General features: G+C 39.5%; 1 protein-coding gene across 1 annotated transcript in view; it reads left to right on the top strand.

Moving 5' to 3' along the window:
* Positions 1-13,205, top strand: part of tjp2a (tight junction protein 2a (zona occludens 2)) — a 42,824-nt gene that overhangs the window by 25,560 nt on the left and 4,059 nt on the right. The window contains exons 6-21 of the mRNA XM_081355226.1: positions 24-714; positions 807-910; positions 2,093-2,246; positions 3,150-3,261; positions 3,441-3,559; positions 4,512-4,611; positions 4,929-5,079; positions 5,182-5,290; positions 5,488-5,707; positions 5,941-6,125; positions 7,211-7,306; positions 7,397-7,476; positions 7,562-7,772; positions 7,870-7,970; positions 11,879-12,100; positions 13,042-13,143. Coding sequence (XP_081211352.1) covers positions 24-714; positions 807-910; positions 2,093-2,246; positions 3,150-3,261; positions 3,441-3,559; positions 4,512-4,611; positions 4,929-5,079; positions 5,182-5,290; positions 5,488-5,707; positions 5,941-6,125; positions 7,211-7,306; positions 7,397-7,476; positions 7,562-7,772; positions 7,870-7,970; positions 11,879-12,100; positions 13,042-13,143 — 2,757 coding nt within the window. The remainder of the gene's footprint in view (positions 1-23; positions 715-806; positions 911-2,092; positions 2,247-3,149; positions 3,262-3,440; positions 3,560-4,511; positions 4,612-4,928; positions 5,080-5,181; positions 5,291-5,487; positions 5,708-5,940; positions 6,126-7,210; positions 7,307-7,396; positions 7,477-7,561; positions 7,773-7,869; positions 7,971-11,878; positions 12,101-13,041; positions 13,144-13,205) is intronic.

Here is a 13,205-nt window from a genome sequence, read left to right as displayed (position 1 = left end):
TTTTTGTTCCCATCCTTCATCAGACGGTAAAGAGAGCTAGAAAAATTCCCGTCAACCTGATTAAACGCGCCCCATCCCCAGATGACCGAGTTTTCAGCGGCGACTACAACGATGACTATGAGTACGACCAGGACCGGCGCAGCGTGTACAGCGGGCGCAGTTACCCTGACCGGGGCGCCAGCCTGGAGCGCGGGCGCGAGCGGGACTACGAGCGCAGTCGCGGGAGGAGCATGGAGAGAGGCGTGAGCCCCGAGAGGCCGTACAGACGAGACGGCAGCCGCGGCCGGATACTGGACCGCGAGCGCAGCCCCGATCCCCGTCACCGGAGCGACCACAACCTGGATCGCGACCACAGCCCGGACCGACATCACCGGAGCGATCGCACGCTGGACCGCAACTACAGTCCAGACCGGCGCTATCGCAGCGAACACATGCTGGACCGAGAGCACAGTCCAGACAGACGATACCGCAGCGACCGCACGCTGGACCGATCGCACAGTCCCGACACACGCAGGCTGCCAGAACCTGCTCGCGGATACAGCAGAGAGAATTTAACCAGTGACCACGAGCGCAGGAGGTACGAGCACCGGCAGGACGAGCCCATGAAGAGGAGCAACAGTCGAGACCAGCTGGATGTCTCGCCCGCACCTCAACGACACGAACCCTTGGAGAAGCCGCTCAGTGTTACTCTTCTAAAGAACCGGCCCAATGATGGTAGATGCGCATCGGATTCGCTTATCTGTTTGTTTTCCAGTTTCAACCTGCAGCTCACCCTCTTAACAATCTGTTTTCCCATGTTTGTCTAGAATATGGCCTCCGTCTTGGCAGTCAGTTGTTCATCAAAGAGATGACGAGCACAGGCCTGGCGTCCAGAGAAGGCAAACTACAAGAAGGCGACATTATTCTGAAAGTAGGTCTCTGGAGCAACCACTCAGAAAGTGTGTGGGTATCTGCAGGTCGGAGTAATAGGTCTTTGAAAGGTCTTTACACTTGGTTGCGAAAGCGGTCTGTTAGGCTTAGGGGTTAGTTATTTATGCTCTTGTGTACCTTTCGGCTCACGCATCTATCCTTGTCTCATGTGTTTTTGCTCTAGCATGCACTACTAATTCTCTTCTCTAATTTATCAAAAAATGATACACCACCATCCAAAAGTTTAGAATAATTAAGATTTTTTTTAAACTTTTTTGTATGAAGTCTCTTATGCTCACCGAGGCTGCATTTATTTGATTAAAAATACAGTAAAAACAGTAATAATGTGAAATATCTATTTTATGTTTTAATGTATTTTGAAATGTATTTTATTCCTGTGATCAAAGCTTAATCTTCAGCATCATTGCTCCAGTCTTCAGTGTCACATGATCATTTAGAAATCATTCTGATATGATGATTTGACGATCAAGAAACATTTCTGATTCTGATCTGCTGCTTCATATGTATTTGGAAACAGATTTTTTTCTCTCTCTATTATTGTACTATATTTGAGTTCACTTTTTTTAGAGGATTTTATGGTAATAATTTATATTTATGCAGTAGTTATAATCCATTTATTCACTTTTTGAGTATGGACCTGAAAATGAAATTTCCAACTTTAATGGATAAATCTTGAATGCTTTGGAGCACAAAGTTTGGCAGATTATTGCTGAAGTGAAAAAATGTTTTCAAGTGAACTTAAAAATAAATTATTGTTATGAAAAATGCACAAAAATACAATTTTCAATTTTTTTACGAAATATGTATTTTCCAAAACATATTTTACTCTAAAACTGTGATAAAATCAAAGCCATAAATCTAAACAAGTTGTGCTCCAAATTTGACGTTGATATCTCAAAAAAAAGATTTATTTTGGCCGCTGTACCAAACGTTTCCACTAGATGAATTTTGTCTTCCAATCATTTTTGACCGTGAACAGTTTAACCCCTTCGAATCATGTCCATGATTTTTTGTGTGTTTTTAAAAGTTCTTTAAAAAAAAATCTTGCTGACCCTTGCTGAATGTTAGTGTATGATTTTTACTTGAAGCTGTTTATCATAAGATCTTAAATTTGAAGTGCTTCATTTGTTCTTCATTAACACTGTGTGTTTTGGTGTGTCAGATTAACGGGACGGTCACAGAGAATCTGTCTCTGAGCGACGCAGGAAAGCTGATCGAGAAGTCTCGTGGGAAGCTGCAGCTGATGGTGCAGAGGGATCGCAGTCAGGTGCTCATCCGAGTCCCGCCCATGGCAGACAGCGACTCGGAGATGGATGGTGAGCGGCTCTACAGACCTTAACAGGGCAACATTAGCAGATAATCAGTCACAACATTTCGGATTTAATGAAAGTCCTCTGAAAATGGCTTGATGAGCAGATTTCTCTTTGCCATTGATGTATTTCCTGATCAAATCAAAGGGCCAGTAGCCTTTACTTCAAAGCCATGAATGATGATTTGTTAATTGTTGTTGCTGTTGCTGTGAAGTGGTATTAGGGGGAAATACAGAGCATTTGATTGGACAAAAATTTGTGTACGGCCCTGTTTTTTGAGACCCTATATTATGGCTGCTGATACAGGCATAAAATATATAATTTTCCTTGAAGGATATATAAAGATCCTTGCATTACTTTAATTGATTTAATCCAAATATTTAATAAGCAATAATTCATATTATTTATTGTTTGCATTTATATACAGTAATTACCTTGTGATGTGTCTGATGTCGTGAGGTATTTGGCAATACCATGCCCGAATCTCTAAGAGACCTCTGACTTCTTAACTTTTTTTTGTTTTGTTTTTTATCTGCTGTACTGACACTGGATTGGAGAGAAAAGCTTTTGATTTTGGGAGGATTACATAAACACTACCCATAATCCAAAGCTTATGAGAAATGTTATTTTATCAACTCTAGTGAGACTCGTCCCATGTATTGGAAGTTGTTTATGTTCTTATGAAAATCCTCCGTATTGGTTTTTTGATCAAATAATATAAGATTTTAGAATGAAGGAAAGCAAATCTGGTTTTAATTATTAACCTATTTTCTTTTGCACAGGGTTAGGGATTTAAAACCTAAATATAAGTGGGATGTGTATAACCCATCATGCACCGTTTTCACTGCGAACACGAGTGATGCCTGAAGCCTGTTGCAGTGTGATAATGACATCTACTGTGTGTTGCAGATATCTCCGAGATTGAGTCGTACCGCTCATATTCTCCTCAGGAGGATCGGCGGAGCCATCACTCAGACCTCTCGTCACACTCCTCTAACGAGAGGCTACAAGACAAAAACAGGTAATACTCTACCATACACCAAGAATTCAGTTGTGACCAAGGATACATTTTTATTTAAAAAATCACTTAATTTGACAGCATAATAGACTATTTTCCAAATGAACTGACATCACATTCAATAGAAATGTTGCTAATAACGGTGCAGAAGGAGTAACTGGTTTTCTGTCTTTTGTTGGCAGAGATGATCCTCCTAACAGACTGGCTAAAATGGGAGCGATGCCGACTCCATTCAGAGCAGCGCCAGCGGACCTGCCACCTCCACCTATAGAGAAAGACGAGCCTCGCAGCGAGTCTCCAGGTACCACAGTTCCTCCAGACTGCAATCATTCAGTAGAAATTGAATTACTTAATGCAATCTTCTGGTCATTTTCAGCATGTAGAATCAGGATCGGGGGTCAGTGTCCTGCAGAGTTCAGCTCAAACCTATATGACTAAAATCTTATATCACCATATGAGTTTTATTTCACAATAAATCAGTGATGTATATTACCACATAGTTTTTTTTGCTTTAAATAAGGTTTTTACATCAACATTTTTTATACCTTTGATAATTCATAATTCTTGAAAATAATACTAGCCTAGGTAAAATAAACTCATAGCTTCCTCTTTTTGTTGTTTGATTAACATTAATGTCGGATAGCAGCAGGCTTATTGAGCTACTGTCACTTTAAGACCGAATGCACTGATCTAATATAGCCTACTGATACACATGCACTTTCTTTCTCAACTGTTTACCTTCACTTAAGACATAAATAACTGTTTATGAAGCTACTTGCAAAGATGGTAATTTTGACACATAAGTGTGTGTTTTTGACCGTCCAAGTCCATTTAGGCGGCAAAAATAACTCTGTTCAGTACACACATGCTCATTGGCTTCATGTGTGCGTCTCTCAGAAACCAGAAACTATCTCTCAGAAAGCACATGCATATACCGAAAACCGCAGTGCTTAAAAGTGCATGTAAACAATAGGCTTTTGTGACCATGCAGCACAGCAATGTCACGCAAGCGTAACCGCAATAGAGACGATAGTCTAAAAATCGGTTAATATCGGTATATCTCCAACCCCTGTTAAACACACCTGAACAGCTAATCAAGGTCTTACTAAGCAGACTAGAAACTTCCAGACAGGTGTGTTGAGGCAAGTTGGAGCTGAACTCCACAATGGCCTCCAGGGCTGTTTGGACTCCCTTGGACTAGAAGAAACAGATGATGAGAATGTGGTTTTTTTATATATATATTTCTTATACAGATCCTGTGGTAATTGCTGCTCCAAAAATGGTTCCAGTAAAAGCCAAACCTCTGCCAAAAGTTCCCTTGCGACCCAGTCTGGAGGACCAGGAAATATACGGGTTTGTACTAGACTGATTCTTGGCTTTTGAATCCAGATTTTAAGATAAACCTAAAAGCTATTCATTTAATCCTGTCTGTAGTGAAAACATATTTGATAAAGGGATTTTGAAGTTTGGCATGCCGTTTACTAATCAACAACTCAACAAAAATTGAACCAATGGCCATTTAAATTTCAGTAGCCATTTTTGCCTTAAATTTGAGCATTTTTGCACTCCTGACTCAAAGATCCCCTTTCCCCAAGTGCTCGGATCCCGATTATTGCCAGTTACAGATATTTTTAGGCAATCTTGTTATTCTAACGAAAAATATCCCACAGCCCCAACACCATGATGGTGCGCTTTCTGAAGGGCGATAGTGTTGGCCTGCGTCTTGCTGGAGGAAATGATGTGGGCATTTTTGTGGCGGGCGTTCAGGAGGACAGCCCTGCCGAGGTGGAGGGACTCCGCGCTGGAGACCAGATCGTGAAGGTGCAACACCACTGGCTCTGCGTTATAAGATTACGTACCTTCATCCTTTATACGTTTTGTCCACATTATCGACTGATCGTTTGTGTTTTTCTTTCCCTGCAGGTCAATAATATGGATTTCAGAGGAATGGTCCGGGAAGATGCGGTTCTGTATTTACTGGAGGTTCCCAAAGGAGAGGATGTGACCATCTTGTCTCAAAGCAAACCTGATGGTAGTTCAAAACACCCCACTGTTGATTTCTGAATGATTATGTCATGTGACACTGAAGACTGGAGTAATGATGCTGAAAATTCAGCTTTGATCACAGGAATAAAATTCTATTCCAAAAGAAAAGTTTTATTTTAAGCGTAATCAGATTTGTAGTTCTCTGCAATAAAAGTGCTGTGAATTATTCTCGTTTTATTTTAGTTTATAAAGACATCCTGGCGTCTGGACGAGGGGATAACTTCTTCATCAGAACTCATTTTGAGTACGAGAAAGAGCTTCCCCAGAGCTTGACCTTCTCCAGAGGGGAGATATTTAAAGTGGTGGACACCCTGTACGACGGAAAGCTGGGTAACTGGCTCGCCATCCGCACGGACAAAGACAATCAGCTCCTGGAGAAAGGCATCATACCCAGCAAGAGCAGGTGAGATCATGTGAATGTATGTGGATCGCACTGCAGAAGTCTTCACTGTTTTGCTTAGTTTATGGTATTTCTTTAGAAGGACAACTTCTCTCGATGTTAACGTGAAATCAAAACCGACCCCTGAGATGACATTTTCCATTTGCTGACATCACCTAGTCACACAGTCACCCTTTGACATTGACTTTAAAAGCACATTATTTGTTAGGTGTCTGTGTGATCTCTTTGTTTATCAGAGCGGAGCAGATGGCAAATGTTCAGAATGCACAGAAAGGCTCTGCCAATGACAGAGGAGATTTCTGGAGGCTGAGAGGTCAAAGGGCAGCCAAGAAAAAAGATCTTCGCAAGAGCAGAGAGGATCTCACTGCCACACCAGTCACTACACGCTTCCCAGCCTACGAGAGAGTGGTGCTGCGCGAGGGTACGCCCAGCATGCTTTACTTCACATAATATGCATTTAAACAAAACATTTCAATGTGGTTTTGTGCTTAATTAGATTTCTTTTTTTTTTTATTAAGTTAAATAAAAATGTCTAAGTCAAGATCGTATTATTATTTCTATTTTACAGGAGGATTTACCTAATATGCTTTGTTAGTTTATGCATACTTTTGTGTAATTTAGTGCTTTTAAATTTGTTTTAAATGTATTAAAATGCCAAGATTTTTGGGAACACTTTACTTAATAATTTAATAACGCATTATATATAAAGGCTATACTTTAATAACGCATTATATATAAAATTAAGTAAGTAAAAAGTCAATGCATTCATTATTCCACTTTATGAGGCACTTTATGGTCTCATGAATAATTGTAACCAGTTATAAAAGTTATAATACATTATAATACTTGTCTATTCATTGTTACTCCTTTAAAAAGTATAATGCATTCTAACACGACGAACAACCAATTTCAGACTCAACAAGGAATCTGCAAATATTATAATGCATTTAAACTTTGGTTACAATTATTTATGAAAAGATATAACATATGTTACGATATAGTGCTGGTTAGACAAGGCACTCAACTTGTTTTGTTTCTTTATACATACAATTCAATATTTTTTATAAATATTTGAATTTTTTTTATAAAGTGAAAACATTAGGGGTGTGACGATACACGAGACGAGATGATACACAATATTGGGTTCACGGGAACGAGAAGATATTCTAACATTATTTTTAAGAAATCTTCAATGATGAAATATACGACTGGAAAAATAGCCTTTTATTCGACTGAAAGTCACAAAACGCAAAACAATGCAGGTGCATTTTGAAATGTTTTAAGTAACCTAGGGCTGTCTGTCACTAACTATTATTTTGGTAATCGAGTAACCAGTTCATCATTTTGACGATTAATCAAGTAATATCTGATATTTGCCAGAAACTCAACTCAGTCAACTGATATCGCAAGACAGCTTTTCACCTCAACGAGAAGTATCGTACCATTTTTATATCGTGAGATCTCGTTTATGTACTAAGACTTTTTTCTTTGTCTCTCCACCACCAGCTGGGTTTAGACGACCCGTCGTAATATTCGGCCCCATTTCAGACGCAGCCAATGAAAAACTTGCCGATGATCTTCCAGATGAGTTTATCGTTGCAAGTAAGCCATTCACAACCTTATAAAAGATCTCTGCAAATGTAGTGGTGTGTGGATGAGATTTTTGATCTGTGCATGTTTTCCGTGTGACAGAGACCGAACCTAAAGACGCGGGCTCCGAGAAGCCGTCAGGTGTGGTGAGACTCAATACTATTCGTCAGATCATCGAGCAGGTAAACACCCCACAGTCAGCCCTCAGAATCTCAGTGTAAAAATTCATTCATATCTAAGAAACAATCTTTTTTCTCTTGTTCATAGGATCTACACGCTCTGCTTGACGTCACTCCAAAGGCTGTAGACACCCTAAATTACACCCAGTGGTATCCCATCGTCATTTTCCTCAACCCAGATAGCAAGCAGGGGGTGAAGACCATGAGAAACCGCCTGGTTCCCGGCTCCAACCGCAGCTCACGCAAGCTTTACGAACAAGCCGTTAAACTGCGGAAAACCTGCTCACACCTGTTCACTGGTAAGTCTGATGAGCCTTTCCTCAGGAAATGTCCAAATATACTCATAATATACACTCTTTTAGATTAACGATGTCTACATTTTGATTCTTTATCCAGCTACCATTGATCTGAACTCTTCCCATGATGCCTGGTTTGGAAGTCTCAAGGAAGCCATACGAGAACAACAAGATAAAGCCGTCTGGGTCTGTGAAAGCAAGGTAAGCATTTATTCCTTACATAATAGTAATACAATATACACAGTTACAATAAATTTTTCTCATTTAATTAATCACGTATGTTAAAAAGGACCTATTATGCTCTTTCACAATTCTCTTTTTTGGGCATTTACTAGAATAAGTTTTCATGCTTGAATGTTCAAAAACACACTATTTTTCATGTTTGACATTGCAGCACATCTCTTCTAGTGGTGTAACAAAACATTGATATGGATAGATTGATACATTGATCAAATTACTAACAATACGATGTATCGATGCAACTCATAAAAAAAATCAATACCTACATTGAAATGTGTTTTCTTGTTTAAACTCGCCTGTCAGGGAGTCGACAATAAGGACAGCTGGATGGCCCGGGGTGAGCGTGAAAGATCCCGATCAGGCCAGTGCTGAATCGGCACGAAAATGTATCAGTTGCACGTGTTTTAAGCCTTGCCAATATAAGCATTCAAGCACAAGACACGAAAGAGAACTCGTTAAAAAAAGCAAAGCGCGCCCACGGAGAGTTGTCCTAAAATGGACAAATACAGACAAAATTATGTCAAAATGCCTGTCTTGGTGAATATCCTAGGTAGGGGTGGGCGATATGGCAAAAATATCATATCACGATTTTTTTCAGGAAAATCACGATTAACGATTTTATCACGATTCTTTTTATGTTGGTTTTACTATTTTGTGACTTAGCATTACAGCCAATCTAATGTCCATATTCTAAAAACAAAACCTTAGGTAACAAAATAAAAAATAAATAAAAAAAAATGGCAGACAGGGGCAAAGATAAAAATATTTGTCATTATTTTCTTTGTTATTAAATATTAAGATCACAGATACACATTACACATACACAACTTAATATACAAATTAAATAGGCTAAACAGTGCTTTATATTTTCAGCTACAGTAGGTGTATTTAACAGTAGCATTGAAGAAAGTAATTAAATGAACAAATATGAAAATAAAACAAAACAGACTTCACTGTATAAATTAAACATTGATACTTATTAAAGCTACTATTAAAGTTATCAGTCAAGAGCATTGAGTGATTTTCTCTTTGCATTTTGTTGTTTTATTAACATTAAAGGGATAGTTCTCCTAAAAATTCAAATGATCATAATTTACTCTCTCAAGTTGATTTAAACTCGAATAAGTTTCTTTCTTCTGTTGAAAATAAAAGTTATTTGGAAGAATGTGGGTAACCAAACAGTTGATGTACCCCAGTGTGATTACCATAGTATAGCCTATGTTTCTCCTTTGGAAGTCAATGGGGACCAGCTACTGTTTGGATAGCCACATTCTTCAAAATATTAATATTAGAAAAACATTAGAAAATATTAGAAGGAAATGAATACAGGTCTGGAACAACATTAGTGCGTAAATGATGAGATAATTTTTTTTTTTTTTTTTATTACTATCCCTTTAAGGACAAGCGGCAGCGTGTTTACTATTGCTACTGTCTCTTTAAGAGTTGCGCGCGACGCGTCTAATATAGCAGATTTTCTCTCAATTTTCTCAAGTTTGCTTTCACTTTAGACATAAACGACTTTATGTAAACCTTGTGTGTATTTGACAGTATAAGCACAATAAGACTCGAAAGATAACTTAGTCCAGTATCCAGGCCAAGCGGCAACCTCCCTGTCTCTCTCTTGAAACCAACACGGAAGTGAGTTAAACTGCAATTCGTTGACTGCCCGCTTGGCCTGGCTGCAGAAGTGAGTCAAATCTGTATCTCCCTCATGTTAAAATTACCAACTTTACAGCAGAAAAAAATATGTTTACAGCCTGGATCTCTATGTGGCTTTGGTCTATACAGCTAATTTTGCCCTTCATAACAACTGTGAGGGGGGTGAAATATTTTATAACTCGTCCGTTTAGTTGATTAATATTTAAATTTAAGGGTGTGGCCAGTGGCCACTTGAGTGACAGATGGATTGCCGCTGTCAGTGCTAGCCGTTTGTCTGCTGTTACTAGCCGTCACTTCACCTCAGCAAATGTTAGCTGCTGAACTTGCCATCTCTGCAGTGTTTGTGCTTTTTTCGGGATTATTTCATACAATTTAATACTTGGATACAAAGCCCACGTCTTTGGATTCCGTCGTTATCGTTCGAGAGAACAACCAGCGCAGTATTTCAGTTGTTTTCCTCCGTGAACCTGCACTAATGGATGTCTGACAATTTCGTTGCTTTTTGGGGTTTTCAAATTTAAAACGTCAATAAATGCTCGTTCGTTCTGCTCTCACGGAACAGATGGATTATAATATGCTTATGTACCGTCAGCGTCGTCAGATGAAATCATGCTGGCGTCGGCGCTTTCTCCGTCCATGCAATAAATGCACATGAATGAGCGCGGATTTTCTAGCGCATTTACTTGCACTTCAAAGGCAATATATCTATGGTTTAACCCATTTGAGAGACGGCCAAAATCAGAATTTAATATGGACTGAATAAGCTCTCTACGAACTTGAGCAATGCCGCGCTGACGGACCATGAAAGAGTAACGGACATGTATGCACATAAAATCACTGTCACACACAAACACTCTCGAAGTAATACACAGTCTCACTTGTAGCCATGTCTTTTAACTATTATAATATTTCGAAGGGCAAAAATAGGAAAGTTTAATTGGCTTTACATCATTAGCTAACTCGATCACGTCGAGCTAGGTGATTTCAGATAGCCAGGCTCCTCAGCTCCACTCACGCCCCGCCTGTTTGCCTATTTTCTGTTATCCGGGAGTGACGCAAGGCCAAGATGGCGACGGCCGGCTCCGCCCACTTTAGGCTTCAAAAATGCTCTTCAGAAACCTACGGGTGACGTCACGGACACTACGTCCATATTTTTTTACAGTCTATGATCCAGGCGCTGGTAGACAGGCTTTTAGTGCATGTGAGCTTCACATGTACGCGCTGAGGAACACACATGTTAGAGCAGCGCATGAGCGCGCAAATTAAATGTTTAACCGACAAGGCATTTAAGCACATGCAAATTATAAACTTTTGTGAACTGCAGTGTCCCGTTCCGCTGCGTTAACATTTGATGTGAATATACGTCGCGTTGTTCAGTATGTTGGGACAGAGGCGCCAGATATAGGCTAATGCACGATTCTACGATATTTCTTCAAAAGCAGATCGTGGAGACATTTTAATCGCCCACGATCAAAAATCGTCATATCGCACACCCCTAATCCTAGGAAACACAGTCAAAGAGTAAACTAAGGACAAGGGAGAAAACACTCACTGCTCATGTCTGAATAACCTTTGTAACTTTAATAAGGATTGATCTGTATTTAATCTATACAGTGAAGACTATGTATGGGATAATGTACATCGAGCCAGTTGTTATCGCAGAATACGTTTTTTTATAAGTTTGAGTTATAACATTTTATTAACTCACCTAACACAAAACTTCCACGAGGAAAAAAACGTACCTAGCAAGCGTAAAGCGTCGACTTCACAGGGAATAACATGGATGGCGCGATTGGCCAATAAGAAGCAAGTATTCCACAAAGCCGTGTAATAAGCAGTTACATTTGATTACTTATTTCAGTTTCTGTACCTGAAACTTCTGTTAAGGCCTGTTCACACCATAAATGGTAACTATAAAGATAACGAGATATAGTTCTAAAAATCGTTCTCATGATTAAAGAGTAGCAGAGTTCACACCACAGCTATAACGATAACGGCACAGCGTGATATCGTTGGAATCACTTTCAGCATGATTTTATCTAGCCATTGACAGCCAATCAGAATCCATCCTGCTGTAACTTTACAGAGCTTTTACACACTAAAGAAACATGAAAACATAAAAAGGCATAATAAGACTTCTTTTTTATTATTAAAATGTGAAATTACAAATGATCAGACCTGTTAGAGCTGAATTGTGTGTGTGGTTTCAGGTTGACGGACCTGAGGAGGACTTGGATCTCCAGGACGATCGCTTGTCGTACCTGTCGGCCATGAGCGCAGACTACCTGAGCATGGACAGCCGCTTGACCAGCGATTACGAGGACACGGCGGATGAGGGCGGCGCGTATACTGATAATGAACTGGACGAGTCCACCGACGAGCCACAGCCCATGTCAGCGATCAGTCGCTCGTCTGAGCCTGTCAGCGAGGAGGTTAGTGTGGCTTCCTGGCAGTTTACCAGTGTTGGGCATGTGATTCCAGCCGTACCCATCTAGCACTACCTGGAAACACTTGATTATCACAATCTGTAAAGGTCACTATCACTCTCATTATCACTGACCGTCATATGAGCATCAGTGATGAGAAAATCGGGTTCATGGATCCAGCTTTGTGCACACTGCTCCCCACAGGACACGTGTGAAACTGCACTTTCAACACACATTTTGAATAGTTCAGTCATTAAACAGGGTTTGATTTAATGACTCTAGAAGTCAAGTGGTAATCATCAAGTAAAAATCTTTTTTCTTTGTGTGAATGTACACAAAAATGTTTTACCAACATTTTTAAGGCAAAAATTACCCTTTAATTTACCTAGCAAGAATTTTTAAATAATGAAGCATTAATATTATTATATACTTTTCTTGTTTTTTACCATTTGAACTAACCTTGCAATGTCATAAAAAGGTCAAATTATTATAAGAGGCCTCTCTGTGATATCATTTTCTGTTTTATGATATTCTGTTTCAGATGCTTATAATAGTTTGACAACTTTTCACTGTTATGATAATATTACTTAACACTATCGTTCAGAAGTTTATTACAAATAATCCTAATCCTAAAAAAAAAAATGTACCATGGTGTCCACTAAACTCTGAGGAGCTGTTTTAACTTTGATAATAATCAGAAATGTTTCTAGCATCAAAAAATATTAAAGTTTATCTAGTAGTAGTAGTAATAATACAAGAAATATGCCAACATCCGTCATAAAGCTTTTTTCCAAGTAATTGTAGTCTTTATTGTAGACTTATTTTTGGTTTTCTACGATTTTGAGTCTGCAACACTCATTCAACAATAGACATGCTTTCAGTGTGGTTTAGGTGGTGTTACAGTCATTGTCTGTATTTTGAATGAATGAATGCTCTCACCCTCTCAGAGGCCCATGCCTGTTCCCCATGAGCGCTCAAAGAAGCCCGCGAGCAGAGAGGTGCAGCGGGACCCCAGCCCGCCTCCATCATTTGTTCCTGAACCCCCTAAGGTCAGATGTCCTGTCAGTCCTTTATACCTCCTTTCCCTCCCCGAAGTATTCTTGAGCCCTGA

This window comes from Scardinius erythrophthalmus, assembly GCF_964197995.2.
Source record: "Scardinius erythrophthalmus genome assembly, chromosome: 23".
Classification (NCBI taxonomy): Eukaryota; Metazoa; Chordata; class Actinopteri; order Cypriniformes; family Leuciscidae; genus Scardinius; species Scardinius erythrophthalmus.
This window is presented reverse-complemented; position numbering and strand designations above follow the sequence as displayed.